Source organism: Carcharhinus amblyrhynchos, chromosome 6, assembly GCF_965287045.1.
Source record: "Carcharhinus amblyrhynchos chromosome 6, sCarAmb.v2.hapA, whole genome shotgun sequence".
NCBI lineage: Eukaryota > Metazoa > Chordata > Chondrichthyes > Carcharhiniformes > Carcharhinidae > Carcharhinus > Carcharhinus amblyrhynchos.
In genome coordinates, this window is record NC_137329.1 from 55623417 (window position 1) to 55646316 (window position 22900).

A 22900-nucleotide genomic window follows, 5' to 3' on the forward strand; every position below is an offset into this window, starting at 1 on the left:
GCTAACATTGTTACTCAACTGATTTGCAAACAAGGAGAATGTTTTGCTAAACATCAAAACCTAATAGTTCATGGTAGTTCACCTCAGAATTAGATGCACTCGCTACTGTTTTCATCCCTCATTGGGAAGTGGTTTGTTCAGAGTTGTTTTGCTGAGAGTCTATGTTCCATACATTGGAGGTTTTCTGAGTCACATCAGAATGAGTGACATTTTGTCTGCCTTTAGAGTAAACAAAATTGAAGGGCCTAAAACTGGACAGCAGCAAGAGGAGCAAAAGAGAGCTGCAACTTGGTGGATGATTACCTATCACATAGGATGTACAGACAGAGGCTGAGATTCCTTGACATTTCAGAACAATGCTGTTTTAGGAGCCTACAGTTAATGCATCAGGTAGTGGCAGACAGCTGCAGATTCCTCAAAGACATCATCCACTCTGGATACAATGATCGCACATTAGCAGTGGCTTCAAAGTAGCAGTTCCATCATCCTCAATGTTTTTGCCATTAGCATCTTCCAGGAGCTGGTCGGAGGATAAGGATGGCAATGAGTGAAAAATTTACATGGTTCGAGTGGAGTCTGTACTTACGTGCCCACGTCTGCCACCATCACTCTCAGCCAAATCTCACTTTCCTGCTACTCAGTCTGCTGGAGAGCACTTTGGTGCCAAGTAGTGGGACACATTAAGGCTGGTATCTGCCGTGTTGATGTCCAAAATGTGCACAGCTACGGTCATGATGTTCCAGGAAGTTGGGTACTCTATCCCTACAAGAAGACGTTGTTGCAATGCCCTGCAACATCATCCACTCATGTTTGACATGGACTTCTCCTTTCTTTTGCAGCTGAGATCAGCGTGCTTGGCTGACCTGTTGGTATATCCTACATTCTCTGCTGCTGAATGATTCTTCTCTTCATTTACACCTCCCAGTTGAGAACAGTATCTGTATCCACCTGAGCAGTGCCATCAGATGCAGACTCTATGCAGTTGCCTTGCCACTAGAATCACCAGGTGAAAAGCCAGCTGTCTGCCTAACTGGCCTCATTTAAGTGCAAGTATCATTTGTCCAAGTCCTTTAGTGCTGCAGCCTCAAAATCAATATGGCTGAGGATTCATAGTTTCCAAGGATCATGGACTCCTACAAGTATTAAATCCTGGCAGAGCGAAAAGATATGAATTCATACTGGCAAGGTGTGTTGCAACGTTATGAAGATCATCAGATGTCACTATTTGTTATAATACAATCAACATGACTTAGTGACACATAGTTGCTGATATTTAATTGTATCCCCAGATAGCTGGGAGGTTCATATTGCTAAAGATCAGGAATGTCAAAATGCCACTAATGTCTAGCATTTCTTCCTCTGCAGTTATTAACTGAAACTTTTGAAGGCCTCATCAGGTCCTTTCTTCCTTGTGCTTTGTGCTGGTTTGGGTGGCACAGTGGTTAGCCTCATAGCGTCAGGAATCCAGTTAGATTCCAGCCTTGGGTGACTATTCTCCCCGTATCTACATGGGTTTCCTCTGGGTCCTTCGGCTTAGCAGGGTAAATGTGTGGGGTTAAGGCAGTGGAGCAGTCGGGCGTTGGGCCTGGGTAAGATGCTGTATCAGAGATTTGGTACAGACTCATGGAGATCCTATTCTAGCAAGGAACAGATCAGATGAGAAATAGCATGCACCCAATAGATGCAGTGTCTTTGGTGAAGTTGATCATTTGTTTGATGAGGGACACAGATTTCAAACCTGGATTTAAAATGGTGATGGACTGACCATTAAGATATCACTGACGAATGTACTGAACTTATTTCCAGTTTTCCCACATAATATTGGACTTGTCTGCTCGCAACATGGCCCTGATTTAGTATGGGGGCTGCTGTCTGTGTTTTCATTTTTCTTAAATTGATGGATGTATACAGTAATAATAGCTATTTTGAAAGCCTCTTTCAGTTTGTAGCTAGCCACCTCTTTCCTATTATTAAAGGAAATTTTGTCTACATATTAAAACAGAACAATTGTTAGCAAAGTACCCTGTATTTTTTTAGCCTTACCTATCGGTGGGAATGGTGTCTTAAATGCTGGATATTTGCCTGAAATAGATTGAACAGTGGTTGAGCACTTTGAAACATGTAGGCATAGACTCGAGCACGACAGGATTGTCTAGCTTTTTTAATTGGCAGGCTGTCTCGTGGGCTTTCTTCACTGAGCAACTTCAATGAGACTAACACTTACAACAGAATCGATTATAGAATACTTTGAAAGGTCCTGAACAATTGGCTGTACGTAGCAATTCTTCAGTTAATATGACTTTTCTTGTTCTCAAAATTTGTGAAAAGCTTCAAGGTGCAAATAATGAATAGCAAATATGTCACCCAGGCACTGCAGTTGAACACTCCACTCCCCCTGCAAAGAACTTTATAGGTACAATGCAATTGTTCATTATTGAGTCTGTCACTAGAAAAGCGTGGAGGTTGGCATTGACAGTTATTGGAAAGTATGCTGCCCTAGCACATAGCATTTTTATTTGAAGGAGGCACTTTGTTATATAGTAGTTTATACACAACGCTGAAATTTTCCTAAATGCTCCTCATTGATGTGGGTATCTTTCTGTGTATGGTGACCCATGCGTTCAGTTAGCACTGGAGTTCCGCCTAATAATGCACTCGTAATGACTGTTGAAGTACAATTACAATCTGGCCAAATTAATTTTCTTTCTTCCAGTGCTTTTTAAAACAATGGTCAAATAATACATTCATTTCAGAAATGGTCCAAGTGAGACCATGTTATAATGCAGTGCGATTTTACAACTTACTGCAAATAAATGGTTAAACAGAGACAAAAATGAATTTAGATGGTGTTTTACACATCTTTTCCAATGTTAACCAGTCAACATAGCAAGTATTTTGCAAGTAAAAAATTGACCAGTTTATGTATTTTACTAGTTATGTATTTTTGGTAGTTCTGTTTGAGAGAAAGGTATGACACCATGCGAACTCCTTGCTCCTGTTGAGTAGCCATGTGGGATCTTCAACACACTTACCAAAACTGCTATCTTGATAACCTCTCATTGGATTGTGGTATCAGCCAACATTGTATTCCTAAATCCTGAAATTGGGCTTGAACATACAATCTCTGACTCAGGCACTGAAGTGATATTAACTGAGTTGATACCACCTTACAGTAGTATTATTGCTCAATGAAAGAGTAATGATCTGGAAGATTGTTTCAACATATTATGACTTTCAAGTCTAGGAAATTAGTGTTTTGATCCTTCATTCCTAATGTGATGGGAACAGTTCACTTCCTCCAGGTCTCTGTGGGACTATTTGTAACCACCAAAAGTATTAATTACTAGCTAACACAGTGATGATGAGGCATGGTTTGATTCAGCGATGTATTTTATTACTGCTGTTATTAGCCTTGTTTTTGATGTGTAAACTTTATTCTCAATTTTGGAAGGTTTTTGATTCAAAACTATTTTTTTTAAAAGGCAATTGGGTGGAATGGCAAGCTGTCCCTCAGATCAGTTCCAATGTTGCTTCAGTGCAGCTGTCTCATTAATGTTGGGTTCCGGATGGAAGCTGCCAGATCACAGAAAACTCCTTTTGCAAGATGAAAAAAGCAACTTTTCAAACACTCTGTAGTTTGTCATAAACCAATATCTTTTTAGTATCAAAAACTAGCTTAATTTTCCAATTCACACAGCCATATTAAATCAGTTTATAATAAACATCCCATCATTTATCTTTACTAAACCTCTCTGAGAGCTAGCTGTCTCTCACTACCTTGACCTGAACAGAGTTAGCTATTAAACCAGCTGGAATGTCCCTAAGCCCTTATTCTTCATATTTTCCATCTGTGAAATACAATCAACAGTACACCAAGAAGCATAAATAATTGCAAGAGAAAATTTATTTATACATGTTAAATTGTTTTCAAGTAACATTGTCCTCAACTAAGTAGCATAACACATTGTTGAAATGTCAGCACCTTTTTCCACGCAAGACTTTTTAAAATTCTGTAACTCCTAACTGGAGGTGCTTTTTAAAAAGACTGAAGTGCAATATCCTCCTGTTGTCAAAACTGCAGGCTAACAAGATTTTAAAATATTGTTACTTTTTTAATATATATTTGATTTTCTCCTATTCTAACATATTTTTCTGTCTTCAAGGTGTTAAATTATGCTCAGTCATCAGTTATACTCCAAAAATTCATGCGAGTGGCCATTATGCATCCAAATCCAGACAGTGATTGTCAGAATTTTTGATTGAGATGGGAATTAATAATAAATAAATAATGTTGATATCCACTTTATAGCAAGCTCACAGAATGATGACAATTTTTGCCCCATCCCTAGCCCAGAGCTTTCATAATTCAACTGGTGTCTGAATTACTGTGAGAGGCGCCAGTTGAAAGGGATAAATAAAGGGGTACTAAAAATGTAATAAAAAGAACTAAGGTAAATTATGATTGAAAACTAGTGCAAAATATCAAGAAGCATAGCAAAAGCTTCTATGAGTATATACAAGGGAAGAGAGTTGCTAGGATGAATGTTGGTCCCTTGGAAGATGAAACCGGAGAATTAATGGTGGGGAATACTGAAATGGCAGAGATCCCAAATCAATACTTTGCCTCGGTTTTCACCGGTGGAGGACACTGGTACTATTGCTATAGGAACGGGCAATTCAGAATAATAGAGAAGGTAAAACCTAAAACAATCAACATCGCTAGGGAAAAGGTACTCAACAAACGATTGGGATTAGGAACAGATAAGTTCCCCAAGCCTGATGGCCTATGTCCTCGGGTATTAAAGGAAGTGGCAGCAGAGGTAGTGGATCCATTAGTTATAATATTCCAAAATTCCCTGGACACAAGAAATGTTCCATTGGATTGGAAAAATGCTAATGTAATGCCATTATTCAAAAATGGAGGGAAGCAAAATGTGGGAAATAAAGACCAGCTAATTTAACATATGTTATTGGGGAAGTGTTAGAATCAATTATTTTGATTTCCAGGACAACTGGAAAGTCAAAACGCTATCTATCAAAGTCAGCATGGCTTTATGAAGGGCAAATCATGTTTGACTAATTTGCTAGAGTTCTTTGAAGATGTAACAAGCAAAGTGGATAATGAGGAGCTGGTAGCTGTAATATATCTGGACTTCCAGATGACGCCGCACAAAAGGTTAATTCACAAGGTTAGATTACATGGGATTAGGGGTAATTTATTCGCTTGGATAAGTGACTGGCTGATGGACAGAATGTGGAGATGCTAGCGATGAACAGGGTAAACACAGTAAGGAGTCTCACAACACCAGGTTAAAGTCCAACAGGTTTATTTGGTGGCAAAATCCACTAGCTTTCAGAGCACTGCCCCTTTGTCAGATAAGTGGGAGTTCTGTTCACAAATGGAGCATGTAAGGACACAAACTCAATTTACAAAATAATGGTTGGAATGCGAGTCCTTACAGGTAATCAAGTCTTAAAGTTACGGACAGTGTGAGTGGAGAGAGTGTTAAGCACAGGTTAAAGAGATGTGTATTGTCTCCAGACAGGACAGTTAGTGAGATTTTGCAAACCCAGGCAAGTTGTGGGGATTACAGATAATGTGACGTGAACCCAAGATTCGTGTGCTTAACAGTCTTTCCACTTATATTGTCTGTACCTTTAAGACTTGACTACCTGTAAAGACTCTCACATTCCAACCATTATTTTGTAAATTGAGTTTGTGTCTTTATATGCCCTGTTTGTGAACAGAACTCCCACTTACCTGACAAAGGAGCAGTGTTTCAAAGGCTAGTGGATTTTGCTACCAAATAAACTTGTTGGACTTTAACCTGGTGTTGTGAGACTTCTTACTGATGAACAGAAGACAGAGAGTTGGGATAAATGGTTTTTTTCCCTGGATGGCAGGAAGTAACTAGTGGGGTGCCACAGGGTTTGGTCATTGGGTCTGAGCTATTTACAAGCTATATTATCGACTTGGATACAGAGATGGAAAGCTCAATAGCCAGATTTGCAGATGGCACAAAATAGGACAGTAAGTTGCTGTGAGGAAATAAGAACCTTACAAATGGATATAGATAGGCGAGGAGAGTGGGGCAAAATGTGACAAATGGAGTTTAACCTGGATAAGTGTGAGGTCATGCATTTTGATCAGAAAAATGGGAAGGTGATTTATTATCTAAATGGGAAGAGACTGCGAGGTACTCCGGTGCAGAGGGATATGGGTGTCCTCATACATGAGCCACAGCAAACTAGGATGCAGGTACAGCAGATAGTAAAAAAAAGCAAATGGAATGTTGCATTTATGGCTAAAGGAATAGAATATAAAGGTAGGGAAGTGTTTTGCAACTATACACAGCATTGGTGAGACCGCACCTGGAGTATTGGCCACAATTTTGGTCCGCTTATTTGAGAAAAGATGTGGTGGCATTGGAGGCAGTTCACAGGAGGTTCACTAGATTGATTCCAGAGATGTTTGTCGTATAAAAAGAGATTGAACAGTTTAGGCCTATACTCTCTGGAATTCAGAAGAATGAAGGAGATGAAATTGAGGTATACAAGACGACAAAAGATATGGATAAAACAGACATGGAACAGTGCTTCCTGTTGTGGGGCATTCTAGGATAAGGATAGCAAATTCAAAACACAGTTGAGAAGAAACTATTTCTCTCAAAGCGTTATGAATCCGTGGAATTCGCTATCCCAAAGTGTGGTGGATGGTGGGACAGTGAATAAATTTAAGGAGGAGTTAGACAGATTTTTAATTGGTAATGGGTTGAAGGGTATGGGGATTAGTAGTATGTCAGCCATGATCAAATGGTGGAGCAGACCTGATGGCCCAAATGGCTTAATTGTGCTCCTATATCTTATGAGCATGTAAACTTGCAGAAAAAGGTTAGACTAGCTGTGGAGCGAGAAACAGAATTAGCAGGTGGAATTTTGACTATGGCGCACCTTTCCTGATGGTGGAATCCGAAGTGTACGACTCTTCTGCTTTGTTGCTTTTACCCAGTTCCCTCACTATTTCAATTAAAATTTGAACTGCTGACAGCTTACACAGGAGATGTGCAATTCTGCAGCAGATTAGTTTAACGTCTGTTGTTGGAAAAATGCTTGAATCCATCATCAAAGAAGAAATAACGAGGCATCTAGAGAAGAATGGTTTGATAGAGCAGACGCAGCACGGATTCGTTAAGGGGAAGTCGTGTTTGACGAATTTATTGGAATTCTATGAAGATGTGACTAGTGCGGTAGACAGAGGGGAACCAGTGGATGTGGTGTTTCTCGATTTTCAAAAGGCGTTTGATAAGGTGCCGCACAAAAGGTTGCTTCAGAAGGTTAGGGGGCATGGAGTTGGGGGTAAGGTGTTAGCGTGGATAGAGGATTGGTTGCCTAATAGGAAGCAGAGAGTTGGTATCAGTGGGTGCTGTTCTGATTGGCAGTTGGTAACTAGTGGAGTGCCGCAAGGATCGGTGCTGGGGCCTCAGCTATTTACCATTTATATCGATGATCTGGAGGAGGGGGCTGAGTGTAGGGTGACAAAATTTGCTGATGACACAAAGATGAGTGGAAAAGCAAATTGTGCGGAGGGTGTGGAAAGTCTGCAGAGGGATCTAGATAGGCTGGGCGAGGACCTGGCAGATGGAGCACAATGTTAGCAAGTGTGAGGTTATCCACTTTGGCAGGAATAATAGTAGGAGGGATTACTATTTAAAGGGCAAAAAGCTGCAGGATGCTACAGTGCAGAGGGACCTGGGGGGTCCTTGTGCATGAGTCACAAAAACCCAGTCTGCAGGTGCAGCAGATGATCAAGAAGGCGAATGGGATGCTGGCCTTTATAGCAAGGGGGATAGAATATAAAAGCAGGGAGGTCTTGCTGCAGCTGTACAGGGCATTGGTGAGACCGCAGCTGGAGTACTGTGTGCAGTTTTGGTCGCTGCACTTGCACAAGGATATTTTGACCTTGGAGGGAGTGCTGAGGAGGTTCACTAGGCTGATACCGGAGATGAGGGGGTTAGACGATGAAGAGAGACTAAATAGACTGGGCCTGTACTCGTTGGAGTTTAGAAGGATGAGGGGGGATCTTATAGAGACGTATAAGATAATGAAAGGGATGGATAGGGTAGCGGTAGAGAGATTCTTCCCACTCAAAGGACAGCAGGACTAGAGGGCACAGCCTCAAGATAAGGGGGGGGTGCAGTTTCGAACGGAGTTGAGGAGGAACTTCTTCACTCAAAGGGTGGTGAATCTCTGGAATTCTCTGCCCATTGAAGTGGTGGAGGCTACCTCACTAAATATATTTAAGACAAGGGTAGATAGGTTTTTGGTAGACAAGGGAATTAAGGGTTATGGGGAGAAAGCGGGAAAGTGGAACTGAGCCACTTCAGATCAGCCATGATCTTATTGAATGGAGGGGCAGGCTTGAAGGGCTAGATGGCCTACTCCTGCTCCTACTTATGTTCTTATGGTGCTTTTCAGTGGTGAAACATACTTTTTGCTCACAATGTTACAGCAATGGGTGGGCTATAAAAGAGCCTCTTGATCAAACACAGGAATTAGGAGCAGAATTAAGCCATTTGACTCCATTTTCAGATGATCAAGGCTAATCTGATTGTGGCCTCAACTTCCCTTTCCTATCTACCTCCAACTCCCTTTTCAATCAAAACTCAGCCTTGAATATACGCAGCTCTCTTGGGAAGAGGATTCCACAGACTAATAATGACCGTCAAAGAAAAACAAAAATTCTCAGCCTTAAATGGGAAACACCTAATTTTTAAACTGTGCCCCCTATTTTGACCCCCCACCAGGGGAACATCCTCTCCTCATTCATTCTGTCAAGTCCTCTACAGGATCGTACATGTTTCAATCAGATTGCCTGTCATTCTTGTAAATTCCAGTGCTTAACCCTTGCTCAGAAATTAACCTCTTCACCCCAGAAATCCGTCAAACCCCTGTGACACTCCACTAATTGTAGTTTGCCAACCCATAAATGACCCATTTGTCTCAACTCTGCTTCCTGTTAGCTAATCAATCCTCTATTAATGCTAATATGTTGCCTCCTATACCATGAGCTCTTTATGTTGTGTAATAACCTTGGATGAAGCATCTTATCAAATGCCTTTTGGAAATCTAAGTCCACCACATCTCCAGGTCCTCCTCTATCTACTTGTTTGTTACTTCTTTAAAGACTTTTAATAAAATAGTTGAAAATGATTTCCCTGGTCAAATAGGAGGCCCTGCACCATGGCCAAAACTTTCCTGCCTAACTCCATTCTTTTTATCGTAAGTACAGAAGTAGCATGGTTGTTTTTTCAGAATTAAATTTCACCTGTAAGTATTTTGCATTATACTAGTTTTGCTTTATTCAGGTGTACATAATTGTTATTTGTTCAGGCTAGCTTCACTGGAGAACTAAATGTACTGGCACACCTTGCGTTTGGCACACACTGGTGGTTACAATGAATTGTGAATGAATGATAATTAAATTCGACTGGGTTGAGGAGGGTCTAGAGCAAGCTAACCCATCACAGAACTTAGGGAGACTCTCTGGCTTCAGTTTATCTGTATGTTTGTTGAGCATGGTTTTAGTTGCAATTTGAACCTTGTGTGGGTTGCAGCTCATTAAATAAGTTAGGTTTTTACTCTCAGCTTGAATGTTATGAGAAATGGAAACTGAATCTATGCCCAGTTTGAAACTAATGCTAGAATCTACAGTAGGCGTCAGTGTTTTATTGCAATCAAAAGTAATCAGCAGACTATCTGGGAAGTATTGAAAAGTAACCATAAAAAGGGACTGAGGCCTTCACAATTGAGGGAGGTAAATGCAAGTCTTACATCTGAGAATAGTTGAAGCAACAGAATATTTTCCAGACGATTGTATCATACTTACAGGAGGTCCCACTCTAGCTGTAAATAACTTCAACATTGATGAATCTTATAAGAGAATTTTTGGAGATGGTAAACCCATCAGTGCATAACATGAGTAGTTATAAACCATATTGTTAGATTAACTGTGTTTTTGTTCAATTTGCTTAGTGTACATTTGGTTTGTTTAAAAAAAGTGAAATCTTGCGGTGCCCTTCTACTGGTTAAAATAAGTTACTCATTTTTTAAAAAAATATTAATATCAGTAACTGGATTGTAACAGCTCACCATCAGGAAGCAGAGATTTTGCATCCGCCTGCATACTGCTTTGTGGGCTCCATAAGAGAGTTCATGGAGCCCACAAGAGCTTCAAGTTTTTAGGTGTCCAGATCACCAACAATCTGTTCTGGTCCCCCCATGCTGACACTATAGTTAAGAAAGCTCACAACGCCTCTACTTTCTCAGAAGATTAAGGAAATTTGGCATGTCAGCTATGATTCTCACTAACGTTTACAGAAGCACCATAGAAAGCATTCTCTTTGGTTGTATCATGGCTTGGTATGGCTTCTGCTCTGCCCAAGACCGCAAGGATCTACAAAAGGTTGTGAATGTAGCCCAATCCATCACACGTACCAGCCTCCCATCCATTGACTCTGTCTACACTTCCCGCTGCCTCGACAAAGCAGCCAGCATTATTAAGAACCCCATGCACTCCAGACATTCCCTCTTTCACCTTCTTCCTTTGGGAAAAAGATACAAAAGTCTGAGGGCATGTACCGGCCGACTGAAGAACAGCTTCTTCCCTGCTGCTGTCAGACTTTTGAATAGACTTACCTTGCATTAAGTTGATCTTCCTCTACACCCTAGCTATGACTGTAGCACTACATTCTGCATTCTCTCATTTCCTTCCCTATGAGCGGTATGTTTTGTTTGTATGGCATGCAAGAAACGATGCTTTTCACTATGATAATACATGTCACAATAATAAATCAAATCAAATAAACTTGCCCCACACATAGGGCAGTACAGTGGTTAGCACTGCGGCCCCACAGCTCCATGGATCCTTGTTCAATTCTGGCCTGGGGTGACTGTCTGTGTGGAGTTTGCACATTCTCTGTGTCTGCATGGGTTTTCTCCGGGTGCCCCGGTTTCCTCCCACATTCCAAAGATGTGCAAGTTAGGTTGATTGGCCATGGTAAATTGCCCCTTGGTGTCAGGAGGATTAGCAGGGTAAATACATAGTGTTATTGGGATATATGGGGCCTGGGTGGGATTATTGTCAGTGCAGCTCGATGGGTCAAATGATCTCCTCTGCACTGTAATGATTCTATAGTTTCTGATGAAAGATTATTCACCTGAAACACTAACTCTGTTTCTCGCTCCATCAATACGACCTGACCTGCTGGATATTTCCAGCGTTTTTGCTCCTGTTGTGTAAAATTCCAATGACAATACCCTGTTTCATTCACACAGAAAAGTTTTTCAATAAAATTCTGAGAAATGTTTCCAGTCCCAGTACAAGATTGTTTTGAAAATTAACTGTATTCAGGTTTCTATTGTAACAGGATATCTCCTTTTCTTTTGATACTTGAATAATCGTTTACAGGTTAGGGAAGGGAGCAGAAATTTTTACAGTCACCCTAACTGCCATCTCGTTTTCTTTTTCCAGAGGGTTTTTAATGTTTTGTACCCAATGCCGCCAGACCAGAGAAGACATGTTAGTATAAACTCGGCACGTTGGCTTCCAGAACCTGGGATGGGTCTAGCATATGGAACCAATAAGGGAGACCTAGTGATTTGCCGGCCTGTGTAAGTACAATTTAATATTCAAGTGACTTTATCCAAAATAATTGTCTTGATATATTTTTTTCAAAAATATGGATGTTTTGAAGCAAATGAATCTACTACTTTGAAGTCTGGCCCAAGTTCTTGGTGCCAGACAATAGAACGGTATGACACACTAACCCGTGTGCTGGCCCAATAGTGAGACCATTGACGCATAACAAAAGAAGCCAACTTGTATTTCTGTTGAGGGATATCCAGACATTACACATCCTTGGTGGTGATGCCACAGGACAAGAAGTCCAATTTGGCTGAAGCATGTGCAGCATTGATGCATTTAAGTGGACTGTTTTTGCATAAATGTAAGAGAAGAAAATAGAGGGATACAAGAACGGAGGGATCAAGGTGAGAATAGCTGATTTGAATGGGAAGAAGTTCATGTGAGGCATAAACATCAGTATTGACCTGTTACACTAAATGGTCTGTTTCAGTGTTGCAGATTCTGCGTTCCTCTGTACAGATTTTTTTCCAGAACATCAGAGTCAAGCTTTTACTTTACCAGCTACATTTTATTTCCAGTTGATTTCTGTCATTGGGATTTCATATGAGGCATCACTTTTCGTTGGACGAAATAGATTCTCTTTTGTAACAACGGTCATTACCCAGTAAGCCAAAGCTGGATTTTATCCTTATAATGTTGGTTGGGATGTCAGGTTCATTATTTAAGGAGTTGTGAATGATCTAGAATTATCATTGTGAAGCTATACTCCTTGCGTTATGATAAAGACATGATTGTTGATGAATCAAATTAAAATGGCTGAATCAAGGAAACACTTGCAATGATCCCCTGCAATTGTAGCAATTGACTTCCAACAGCCATACCCATGTTGGTAGCGGTTAACATTCCATCCACTGGAGGGCTTTTGTTTGAACCCATTGACCACAATTTTTCTCCCCATTGCCATATTCAGTTGGATGCTGTCTTTATGTTGTAGGTAGCTGCTGTAGCTTCTCTTTGCCATCAGTTCTTGCACCTGTGGCTAGATCAAGGCTGTGATCAGGTTTCGAGCCATAATTTTGCCAGAATTTATGCAGTGTAGGTTATTGATAGCTGTTTGCTAAGTTGGATGGGGTGAAAGTGTAGGTAGGGGTTTACATTTTACTTTAACCACTTGGTCTTCTGCATATAATTATATGGAAAGAAAGTTTTGTATTGAGTATATCAGGTTGTGAGTATATCACGCTGCTGCCAAATAAGCACCAGTTACTTAAAATAAGAATTTCTAATGCCCATGTGCTGAAGTATAGGAATTATACTATTTGAAATGATAACAGTATAAATTGTCGTCATGTATATTTAAACAGTACACTGAGCAATTTTGTAGTCTGAGAAGTATCCATGTGCAGATTACATGTGGCAAAATGTTGTATTTCTATATTTTTTTGAAATGTCATCCCAGATGGTGAAAATCATACTGGGAATAATTTCTGTTGCAGCTGGCAGTTTTCCAGTCTTCACCCACGTGTATATTTATCCATTTGAGTTCAAACCAACAAGTTTGTGAAGCTATTTTTAAAATTAATTTGTGAGATGTGTGCATCGCAGGCTAAGCCAGCATATATTGCTCAGTGAGAAGGTGTTTGGTGAGTTGCCTTCTTGAACTGCTGCAGTCCCTGAGGTGCAGGTACACCCACAGTATTGTTAGGAAGAGAGTTCCAGGATTTTGACCCAGTGATAGACAACAGCATATTTCCAGATCAGGTTGGTGAGCCAGTTGCAAGGGAACCTCCAGGCGGTGGTGTTCCCAGGTAGCTGCTGCCCTTGTTCTTTTAGATGGTTGCAGTTGTGAGCTTGAAAGGTGCCTAAGAAGCCTTGGTGAATTCCAGCAGTGTATCTTGTAGAAGGTACATGTTGCTGTCATTGTGTGTTGGCAGTGGAGGGAGTGAATATTTGTGAATGGAATGCCAATTGAGCAGACTGCTTTGTCCTGGATGGTGTCGCACTTCTGCAATGTTGTTGGAGCTGCAAGCCCTATTTCATTCTTGACTCGTTTCTTATAGATGGTGGACAGGCTTCGAAGAGTCAAAAGGTAAATTACTGTCCAAAAAAATCTAGGCTTTAGCCTGCCCTCGTAGTCACAATATTTATCCGGCTAATCCAGTTGAGTTTCTGATCAGCGGTAGCCGCCGGGAGAGTGGTTGTGGGGGATTCAGCGATGATAATGTCATTGAATGTCAAGCGGTGATGATTAGATCCTCTTTTGTTGGAGATGGTCTTGCCTGGCACTTGTGTGGCATTAATGTTATTTGCCACTTGTTAGCCCAAGCCTGGATAGTGCCCAAGGTTTGCTGCATTTGGATATGAACAGCTTCAGTATTTGAGGAGTTGTGAATGGTGCTGAACATTGTACGATCGGTGACTATAGAGGGTACTTCTGATGTGTCCGTTGCTACACACAATGTACAAATTTGCACCGCCGCAAGAATAACCTGAGAGTGAATAGTGGGAAGAATGCATCTCTTACCACTCACCCCTCTGCATAACCCAAAAAAGACTTGGATATATTGAAGTCACTTGTAACGTACGAGTTGTTCCTCCAGATTAGATCAGCTAACGCAACACATCACCGGAATTGCACCAGGAATCTTCACGTGGGGGGCCATATTTCAAAATTTTGCTCATTCAAGAGACTGATGAGCAAATTTTGAAAAGATAAAGTTTTACACAACTTTAAACACGAAATCTTTTTTAAAACTGAGGTATGGTAAGAAACAGCTTGTCAAACAAAGATAAATGATTCGTAAATGAAGCAGAATATTCCATTGTAATAAGGTGGGTGAGTGTGTGCGCACATGTGCGTGTGTGTTTGTCCACCAACCCACTCAATCTTTAATCTCAGCCCCTGTGCTCCCTCAGCCTTTGCATAGGCCCTATTTCCTGCACCTTTGCTCCCTGCCAGCTCCACTCTCTGGGTCATGCTCCTGCTTCTTGGCTTTCCAGCCTTCGGCTACCCAGGCCCTGCTCTTTGGCTCCCCAGTCCCTACCCCCCTGGCTTCCATGCCCTTAACTCCATGGCTCCTCCTCCTCCGATCGTTGCCCTTCATTCCTCAGGCCCCGAACTGACTACTGCTTGTGTGCATTGCTCCTCCGATCTCAGATTGTTTCTTTCCCACATTTGTTGATAAGCTGAACCTATCATGGGAAAGAAACAGCCTGTGCTGAAGAAACAGCCCCATGCACATTCTATTTGACCAAAATTTTGGAAACTGGTCCTGGGGCCATAAGGAGGGGATTCAAAGACCAAATTCAGCCCTCGGGCTGCACTTGGGCAGACTTGTTCTAGTCAGTAATATATTGTGCATTGCATATATGCAGTAAGGATATGGAGGAACTTCAATTCAATGCGGGTGACACAAAAAGTTGCAGATGTTGGCAAGGAATGTCAAAGACTACAGCAGGATGAGGATAGTTTGCAGACTTAGGCAGAGAAATGGCAGATGGAGTTTAATGTGGACAAATGCGAGGTGGTTTCTTGATTTCCAGTGTCTGAAATTACCATGTTTAAAATTGAAATTAGTCCTTATAAATTGCACCATCTCTGTAATGAGCAATAGCTCACAATAGGAAAGTAGAAGGTTCAAAAGTCAGACTTTATTTTTTGATGAAATATATTGAAAAAAATATGGTTGAACAATTTGGTAGAAAAGCATCAAAATTTGCATTTAAAACAGTTAAACAAGGAAAAAGCCAAAGACTGTTAGGGTTTTATTTATTTTGTTTTACTCCAGATAAATTTTTTTGATAGAACATCGTCAGTCATTTCCATAGGGGAACCTTCGCTGTGTTCCACATGTGCTTTCATTTACTTGGACTTTGAGGTAAGTGATTAGTGCACCCAGCAATCTGACAATCTTCCTTCCATTGTTTGCTGATCGGTCTTGTCATCTGTTCTCATGATCTTTTCTGAAAGGCAGCAAAACAAACACTGCATTAGACTGTGGCACAACCTTTAACTAGCAAACACTTTTATAGGGCAGTATAGTTTTTAAAAAGTGAACTATCACAACACAACATAGATTTTACAGTGCTTATTAAACTTAACTTTCTATTTATTCAGTAAGATAGTCAACAGCTGATGAAGCAACAAATGTAGTCCTGCCGTGTAAATAATTTGAATAGTGTAATAGTGGGTTGAATTTTATCAATGATTGCCAAGTCCCACTGCCTGGGTTGAAAACAGGAGCTAACTCCTCTTCAACGGTGGCAGGACCCTGCGGTAGCATTTTGCCAGCGGTGTTAAAAACTGACAGCTGAGCAACTTCATTTGCTCCACTGTTAGCAGTGGCCATTGCTGTAGGGGTTTCACTGGCAAGAGATTGTTTCAGTGGCAGAGTGCCCTCAAAAGACAGGTCACTGTGGATGGGAGGAACTCTAGAACCTGGAAACTAGGATCTGGCAAGTAGAGACAATTGCAGCCACCGGCTTCTCCATGGGTCATAAAACTTCCATCACGGAGCTATTCCTATCCCTGGAATCCACTGGAATGCCAGCAGGGTTTTCCTGGAGGGCAGAGATGGGCTCCCAATGTGATGGCAGGGCAAACAGTTTGCAGAGGTGGTGGTGAAGTTAATTTGGCCACTTCAATATCTAATTGGTCATCCAATAGGTAGTCACGGTGCCAAATTTCCCACTGCTGGCGATATAGCATGATTAAAAAGCAGAGGAAATCCAGGAGAAAATAGCTTCATTTCAAAATAGTCCCATTTTAAACTAAGTAATTAACAGTGTTGCCTTAGGTTTCTTTGACATTTTTCTTCCTCCTGAAGCACAGTCACCTCTGCTGGCCAGCCAGTATTCCTGTTGGTTGGTTGGGAGTTATTGAAAACCTCCACTATAAATGGGCAGGGTGAGCATAACACTGAGAGATGCTCTAGAACTGCCCAACCCACAGAGTGAAACATCTACATTCTAAGTCTGTGACATGGTGACTCTGGAATGGCTCTCTATAAACCAAAATATTCCAAAAAATGTAAATAGAAGCATGATAAATTAATTGAAATTCTTTGTAGTTTGGATTAACAAGGACTGATGATGAAACTCCATCTGTACGTTTCTTGCATAAAATGTTACGTTACTAGGATGTTTCTTGTACAAAATATTTATTTTGTACTTGGATAGTAGCACACTTTAGTGCCAAACAGTTCAATGTCTTTTTAGCAACACAAATATAGCCTCCTGGCAATGGTAACTGATTAACCTCTGATAGGAACAACTTTTTATTTCAACATGGAAAATGCTGGTTCGTTACAGAGGAAACTGCAGGATTGTCTGCAGGTAAATTAACACAGTGAAATAATGGACTGTGGCATTAGTTACAAGTTAATACAGTTGACTAGTACTCTAGTTTCCATTACGAACTGTTATCTGCAGCTCTCTACTAAACAAAATAGCCCAGACTCACTTTTGATGCAATTATAGTATAATCATATTACATCTGTTGGGCAAACAAATGAAGGAATAGGTAATATTACTTATCTTCAGAAATGTTCTTTCTCATTCATTTTTAAAAATCCATCAATATATGAATAACAGTATATCTGCAGGCCATGCATGTTTCTTACTTTACATGCAACATTCTGCCACTGCACATCTTAGGATAGAATTTCCATTTTGATTGAAGCTGGTGATCTGAGTGCAAAGTGAGCCCAAAATTATGCCAATTTTGAGAAGCATTTTTTGTGCTTTTCTGCTGAAACTAATTTGCATTTCTTCAAATGCAAAATCTGCCATGAAGCTGTGCAATTGGGCAGCGTTTTAGAACATAATTTTTTATAGTAAAATTTTCTTTATGAATATTCCTTGTCAAAGTTAGAAGTGGGAACTTGGTGTCATTTGATTAATACTGATGAAAATGGGTTTATCATGCACTGTAATTAACATTTTATCAATCTACCAACTGTGAGTAAGCCAAATAATTCATAAAATGTTATATCAAGGTTCTTGCTAATTGGGATACAGTTGTCAGTTTTTTAGTAAATTTGAAACAACACATCATGCATAAGCTTTAAAAATGTGCCTTTAAGTATCTGTGTGACAACTTAATTTGAAGGTCTACAAATGAGTTCAATTAAGAGATTCCCAGGAGTGACTAATTCATCCAGTTTTGAGTGGGGTTAGTTTCTAACTCATTGTCACCATCCCCACTTCCACAGAGGACCCCAAACTTAACTGTATAATGTAAGCAAGACATTCCAAATCACTGCCATAATGAGGTCAGTTATTTTGATGTTTAGAAGGCCTGGCTGGTATTGGTAAAAATCTATTCAATTCAGATAGGATTTATTTTAGCAAGACTGTCAATTTTGTATGTTAACTGAAGTGCTAACATAGTCAACAGTCTTGCACTTCCAATTCATTGTTTTTTATGTTAAAAGTTGCACATGTCTGGGAGGCATAATAAAGTACTATGTATGGTCCCTATGTAAGTTCTTTTGGTTCTCAGTGAGTTGGGACCACTACTTCTCCCAACCGTACACAGTCCACTCCCCAGCTCTCAACCCCTACTTCAGTCCCACAGTTAAAGTGTCCCTTAGTTGGTCAGCCTGTCCCCTCATTCAGTTCTTTTCTTCTTTCTCCTCACTGCCTTGTATTCTAGCTTTTCTATCTTACGCACACATCTTTTGATATGTTTATGAAGTGTTCGAAGGTAACGTCAGAATTCGTACATTTCTGGAAAAAGACAAATTAATGCGGTTTAAAAAAACAAAAATAAAAACAGCACAGATATTGAAAATCTGAAATAAAAATGGAATAAAATGAATATGTCCTTCAAATGCTGACTGAGTAGCTGTACAATTTCAGAATGTTCGCCCTTTCACTTCAGATCTCAAAGCTCATTGTGGCCTGCAGCTGTGTTTATCCATTTGTGTCAAAACAGCAATGTTCCAATAAGTTATACCCTTCACTTTGTTTTTAAGAATAACTTATTGAAAGGCATTGATATATGTAATAGCACATTTGTATTAAAAGGGTGTTCACAATATTCGGCATCCCAGGTACTATACAGAAGATGTGAGACAGTTACTGCCTGACTCACCTAACATTTCCAGCATTTTCTTTCTTTGTTTCAGATTTCTAGGATCTAGCAGTATTTTGATAAAATATCCTATCAACACAGTGGTCAGCCTACTGCCTCACAATGCCAGGGACAGGTTCTATTCTGGCTTTAGGTGACTGTGTGGAGTTTGCACATTCTCTCCGTGTCTTCGTGGGTTTCCTCCAGGTGCTCCGGTTTCCCCTCGCAGTCACTTCAGTTTCCCTCACAGTCCATTGGTCATGCTAAATTCCCCCTTAGTGTCCCAAACCTCCCTTAGATTAGGGAGATTAGCAGATAAATGGGTTGGGTTATAAGGATGGAGCAGGGGATGGGTGCCTAGGTGAGATGCTATGTCAAGAGTTGGTGCAGACTTGATGGGCTGAATGGCCGCCTTCTACACACTGTAGGGATTCTATATTCTAAATGAAAACAGCTGAGACATAAACTTCGCTGCTAAACTGCTTTTTTTTACTCATTCAGACCTGGTGAACAGTAATAAAAGAAATTGTGAACCAGAAGGTTCTGTTGAATAATAAATCTTCACAACACACTGTTTTTATTGTATTGAAATTTTTAGACTTTAAACAGTCATTTGCGCAACTTTGCATTGATTATTCCGCACTAATGTTTGGCATCAGTATTTAACGACATTAAAAATGTGCTGAAATGGTGGCTGCATTGGATATGTGCAGCCCATTAACTTTGTTTCATTTGCCACTCTTTTGTCCATTCAAAGTTAATTTATCATTTCCCATCGTCTGTCTCAATCAAAGCACAAGTGTATGTACATTTCTAGAAACAAATCACATGTGCACATACTTACTGTTTATTTTTCATATTGATTTCTCCATCCCCTTTTAAAATGAGCACTGCCTCCACAAACTTGTCAAGCTGTCATTACCAGCATTTGGCAGGGGTGGTGCTGAAACTACTCAATTTGCATCTTTGGTTGCAGAGTGCACATTGATGAGGGATATGTATCAACAAACGCTGCCTGTGTGCTTTCCAAAATGCTGTGAATTTCACACTTCCACTTGTTTTTGTCAATGGTAAAAATGAATATGTGTAAACAAAGAGAGAAGATTAAATGTCAGAATTACATCTACCAACCTGAACTTGTTACTAATGACCTAGAGGCATGGGCTAATAATCGAGGGAACGCAAGTTGAAATTCTATCTTGGCTGTTTGAGAATTTGAATTCAGCTTTTAGAAGCTGGGAATCAAGGAAAATCATTAGAAAAAATTGACCGCAACTTGCCTGATTGCCGTAAGTACCCACCCTTTTAAAAAGAGAACCAGTCACCCTTACTCAGTGACTTCAGTTCCACACCACTGTGTTGGCAACCAGAAGTGGCCCAGCAAGCTACCTACTTGTATTTTTTTTAAACTTCTCTGGATGGGCAATAAATGCTGACTGTGCTAGCAACCCCATGCCCCAAGAATGTTTCTTATTCAGTAATTTTTGCCTTTTATATCCCTGTTTCACCTCGAGCTGACACTTAATTCTAATGTAGATATTCTATAATGCCACCAGCGAAAGCAGGTTGTAAATAAGGTTTAAGTTTTCTGCCTGGTTTTCAATTACTCATATTTTGAAAATCCAGTTGGATTTAAATGAATTAAAATCTGCTATTGTAATAGCCTCTGTTTGAAAACATTTGATATGCAAGATCACACTAAAGTAATACCCAAAGCACAACAGATAGCATCCTAACCACTGCTCTTGTGGGAATTATCAGCTTCCTCAGCACAGGCCAGAAGTTCAATGCTGGGACTTTTGAATTAGCTCATACTGTACCATTATGATATATCTATTCATTCAATAGGTGATATCTCACTGCCATATACACAGCATGAATTAAAATGAGGATGAACAAAATTACTCCATTTTGTTTAAGGGATTTTGAGTTTAATCTCAGCAATTGATGGGAGCATTTGTTAAAGTGCAGTAAAAGATGATTAATAGGTTGTGATTTTTTGATACGTCTTAGAAAGATTGGTTTTTGATCCTCTGAGATCAGGCAAGTTAGAAACTGACATGTTTATATAAGAACATAAGAACATAAGAAATAGGAGCAGGAGTAGGCCATCTGGCCCTTCGAGCCTGCCCCGCCATTCAATAAGATCATGGCTGATCTGTCGTGGCTCAGTTCCACTTTCCGGCCCTCTCCCCATAACCCTTAATCCCCTCTCTTATCAAAAACCTATCAACCCGCTTCTTGAAAATATTTAGCGAGGCAGCCTCCACCACTTCAACGGGTCGTTTTAGTTTCTTGTATGCTCGATAAGGACCATCAAAAATGAGAAAATAGTTTTTAGCTAGTTCATTCCAGGGTGGTGATTGTCTTATGAAGAATTGGGGAGGGAAAAGAAATTTGACTCTGACCACATTCTGCATCTGCTTTGTTGTGCTCGACATGTGCAGTTACTTTGAAATGCCCGTTAAATTCAGGTAAGAACAGAACATTGAGCAAGCACTCGTGCTGAATTAGATAAATCTCCCCAAGACGAAGGAATAATGACTCCAATTGATTTATAGATTACGAAGAATTCTTGGGGTTGCAGAATTCTTCATGCTGGTGTCATTCTGCATAACCAGCATAGCAATCTCTCACAGAATGTTTATGCAGTAGACGTCACATCACTTCTTTCTGTTAACATATGTCTGCACATATTCAGTAGCACAATTTCAGTGGAGGATTTTAATGACTATTCAATAAGTGACCAAGAGCCCGTTTCTCATCACAAGTGAGTTGCAGTGCCTTTGCGACACTGTGGGTCTAGCATTTTGCTTCAAATCCTATGGGCCATTCTTGTGGATTGATTGTTTTCATCATGTACCTTCGTATGCAGCATTGCAAAATTTAAAATGCAAGATAGATTTTATTGTGTCATCATTCATACCCCAATGAAGTTAATTCTCAAACAGAGGTGTTCTATGTTATTTGGCAGATTATTCAGTCTCATAACCCATTAGGTGTTCAATAGGTACAATGCATGATTGGGGAATAAGTCTCTGTAATTCGGGGTGTGATTTTGGAGGCAGTGGTTAGAGGCAGCATTTCTGAAGCTTCTATCAGCAGTCAGTAGATTGCAAATGCTTTGATCACCCAGGAGTCAGGCCCCGGAATCCTCTGGAGCAAGCTATAATGACAGCATACATCCTTGGGAAGTCTTACGTTGCAATATCGACCAAACACTCTGAGGAAATTGAGGAAGTAGATTTAGGAACTCTCCTATCTCACAAAAGTAGCAGTGTTTGTGCTTACTAGCAGTAATGCTATCTGGAAAAACATCAGAAAAACCCAGAGCAACACAATGTGACCAGAGGCATAACTGATGGCAGCCATTTTTTCCTGCTCTACTCTTGGAGAATACAGAGTCTCTAGGTGCAGAGCAGAGGGAAATCTTCTGCCTACCCTTGTTCAATAATTTCTTGATGGCTAGAGAAGGACTAGATTTCACCTTGAGAAAAGTGAAAGTGGAAAATGAAGCAGTCCTTGTTACACTCTGATTGGTAATAACAAAGCCCTGAAATTTGTATCCTTTGCCAGAGAAGCTTGAGTGAAGCATATTCTTCGTACAGCAAAAATAACAATGATTTAAAATAAGTGTGACAGTTATGTTCAGTCTCAGTAAAACTACAAAACCAAATGCTTTCTCAATGGCTGAGCAAGGTTTCTCAAAGAATAACTCCTCCACAAAGACCAGGAGAATAATTGTTTCATAAGAACATAATAAGAACATAAGAAATAGGAGCAGGAGTAGGCCATCCAGCCCTTCGAGCCTGCCCCGCCATTCAATAAGATCATGGCTGATCTGTCGCTGCTCAGTTCCACTTTCCCGCCCTCTCCCCATAACCCTTAATCCCCTCTCCTATCAAAAACCCATCAACCCGCGTCTTAAAAATATTTAGCGAGGCAGCCTCCACCACTTCAACGGGCAGAGAATTCCAGAGATTCACCACCCTTTGAGTGAAGAAGTTCCTCCTCAACTCCGTTCTAAACCGCCCCCCCTTTATCTTGAGGCTGTGCCCCCTAGTCCTACTGTCTTTTTTGAGCGGGAAGAGTCTTTCCACCTCTATCTTATCCATCCCATTCATCATCTTATACGTCTCAATGAGATCTCCCCTTATTCTTCTAAACTCTAACAAGTACAA

The 22900-nt window shown here is 40.4% G+C and overlaps 1 protein-coding gene across 4 annotated transcripts in view; it reads left to right on the forward strand.

Moving 5' to 3' along the window:
• Window positions 1-22900, forward strand: part of LOC145343936 (activating molecule in BECN1-regulated autophagy protein 1-like) — a 400132-nt gene that overhangs the window by 318834 nt on the left and 58398 nt on the right. For all 4 annotated transcript variants that reach the window (XM_080190487.1, XM_080190491.1, XM_080190488.1 and 1 more), the window contains one exon: window positions 11531-11670. In XM_080190487.1, the coding sequence (XP_080046613.1) occupies window positions 11531-11670 (140 nt within the window). The remainder of the gene's footprint in view (window positions 1-11530; window positions 11671-22900) is intronic.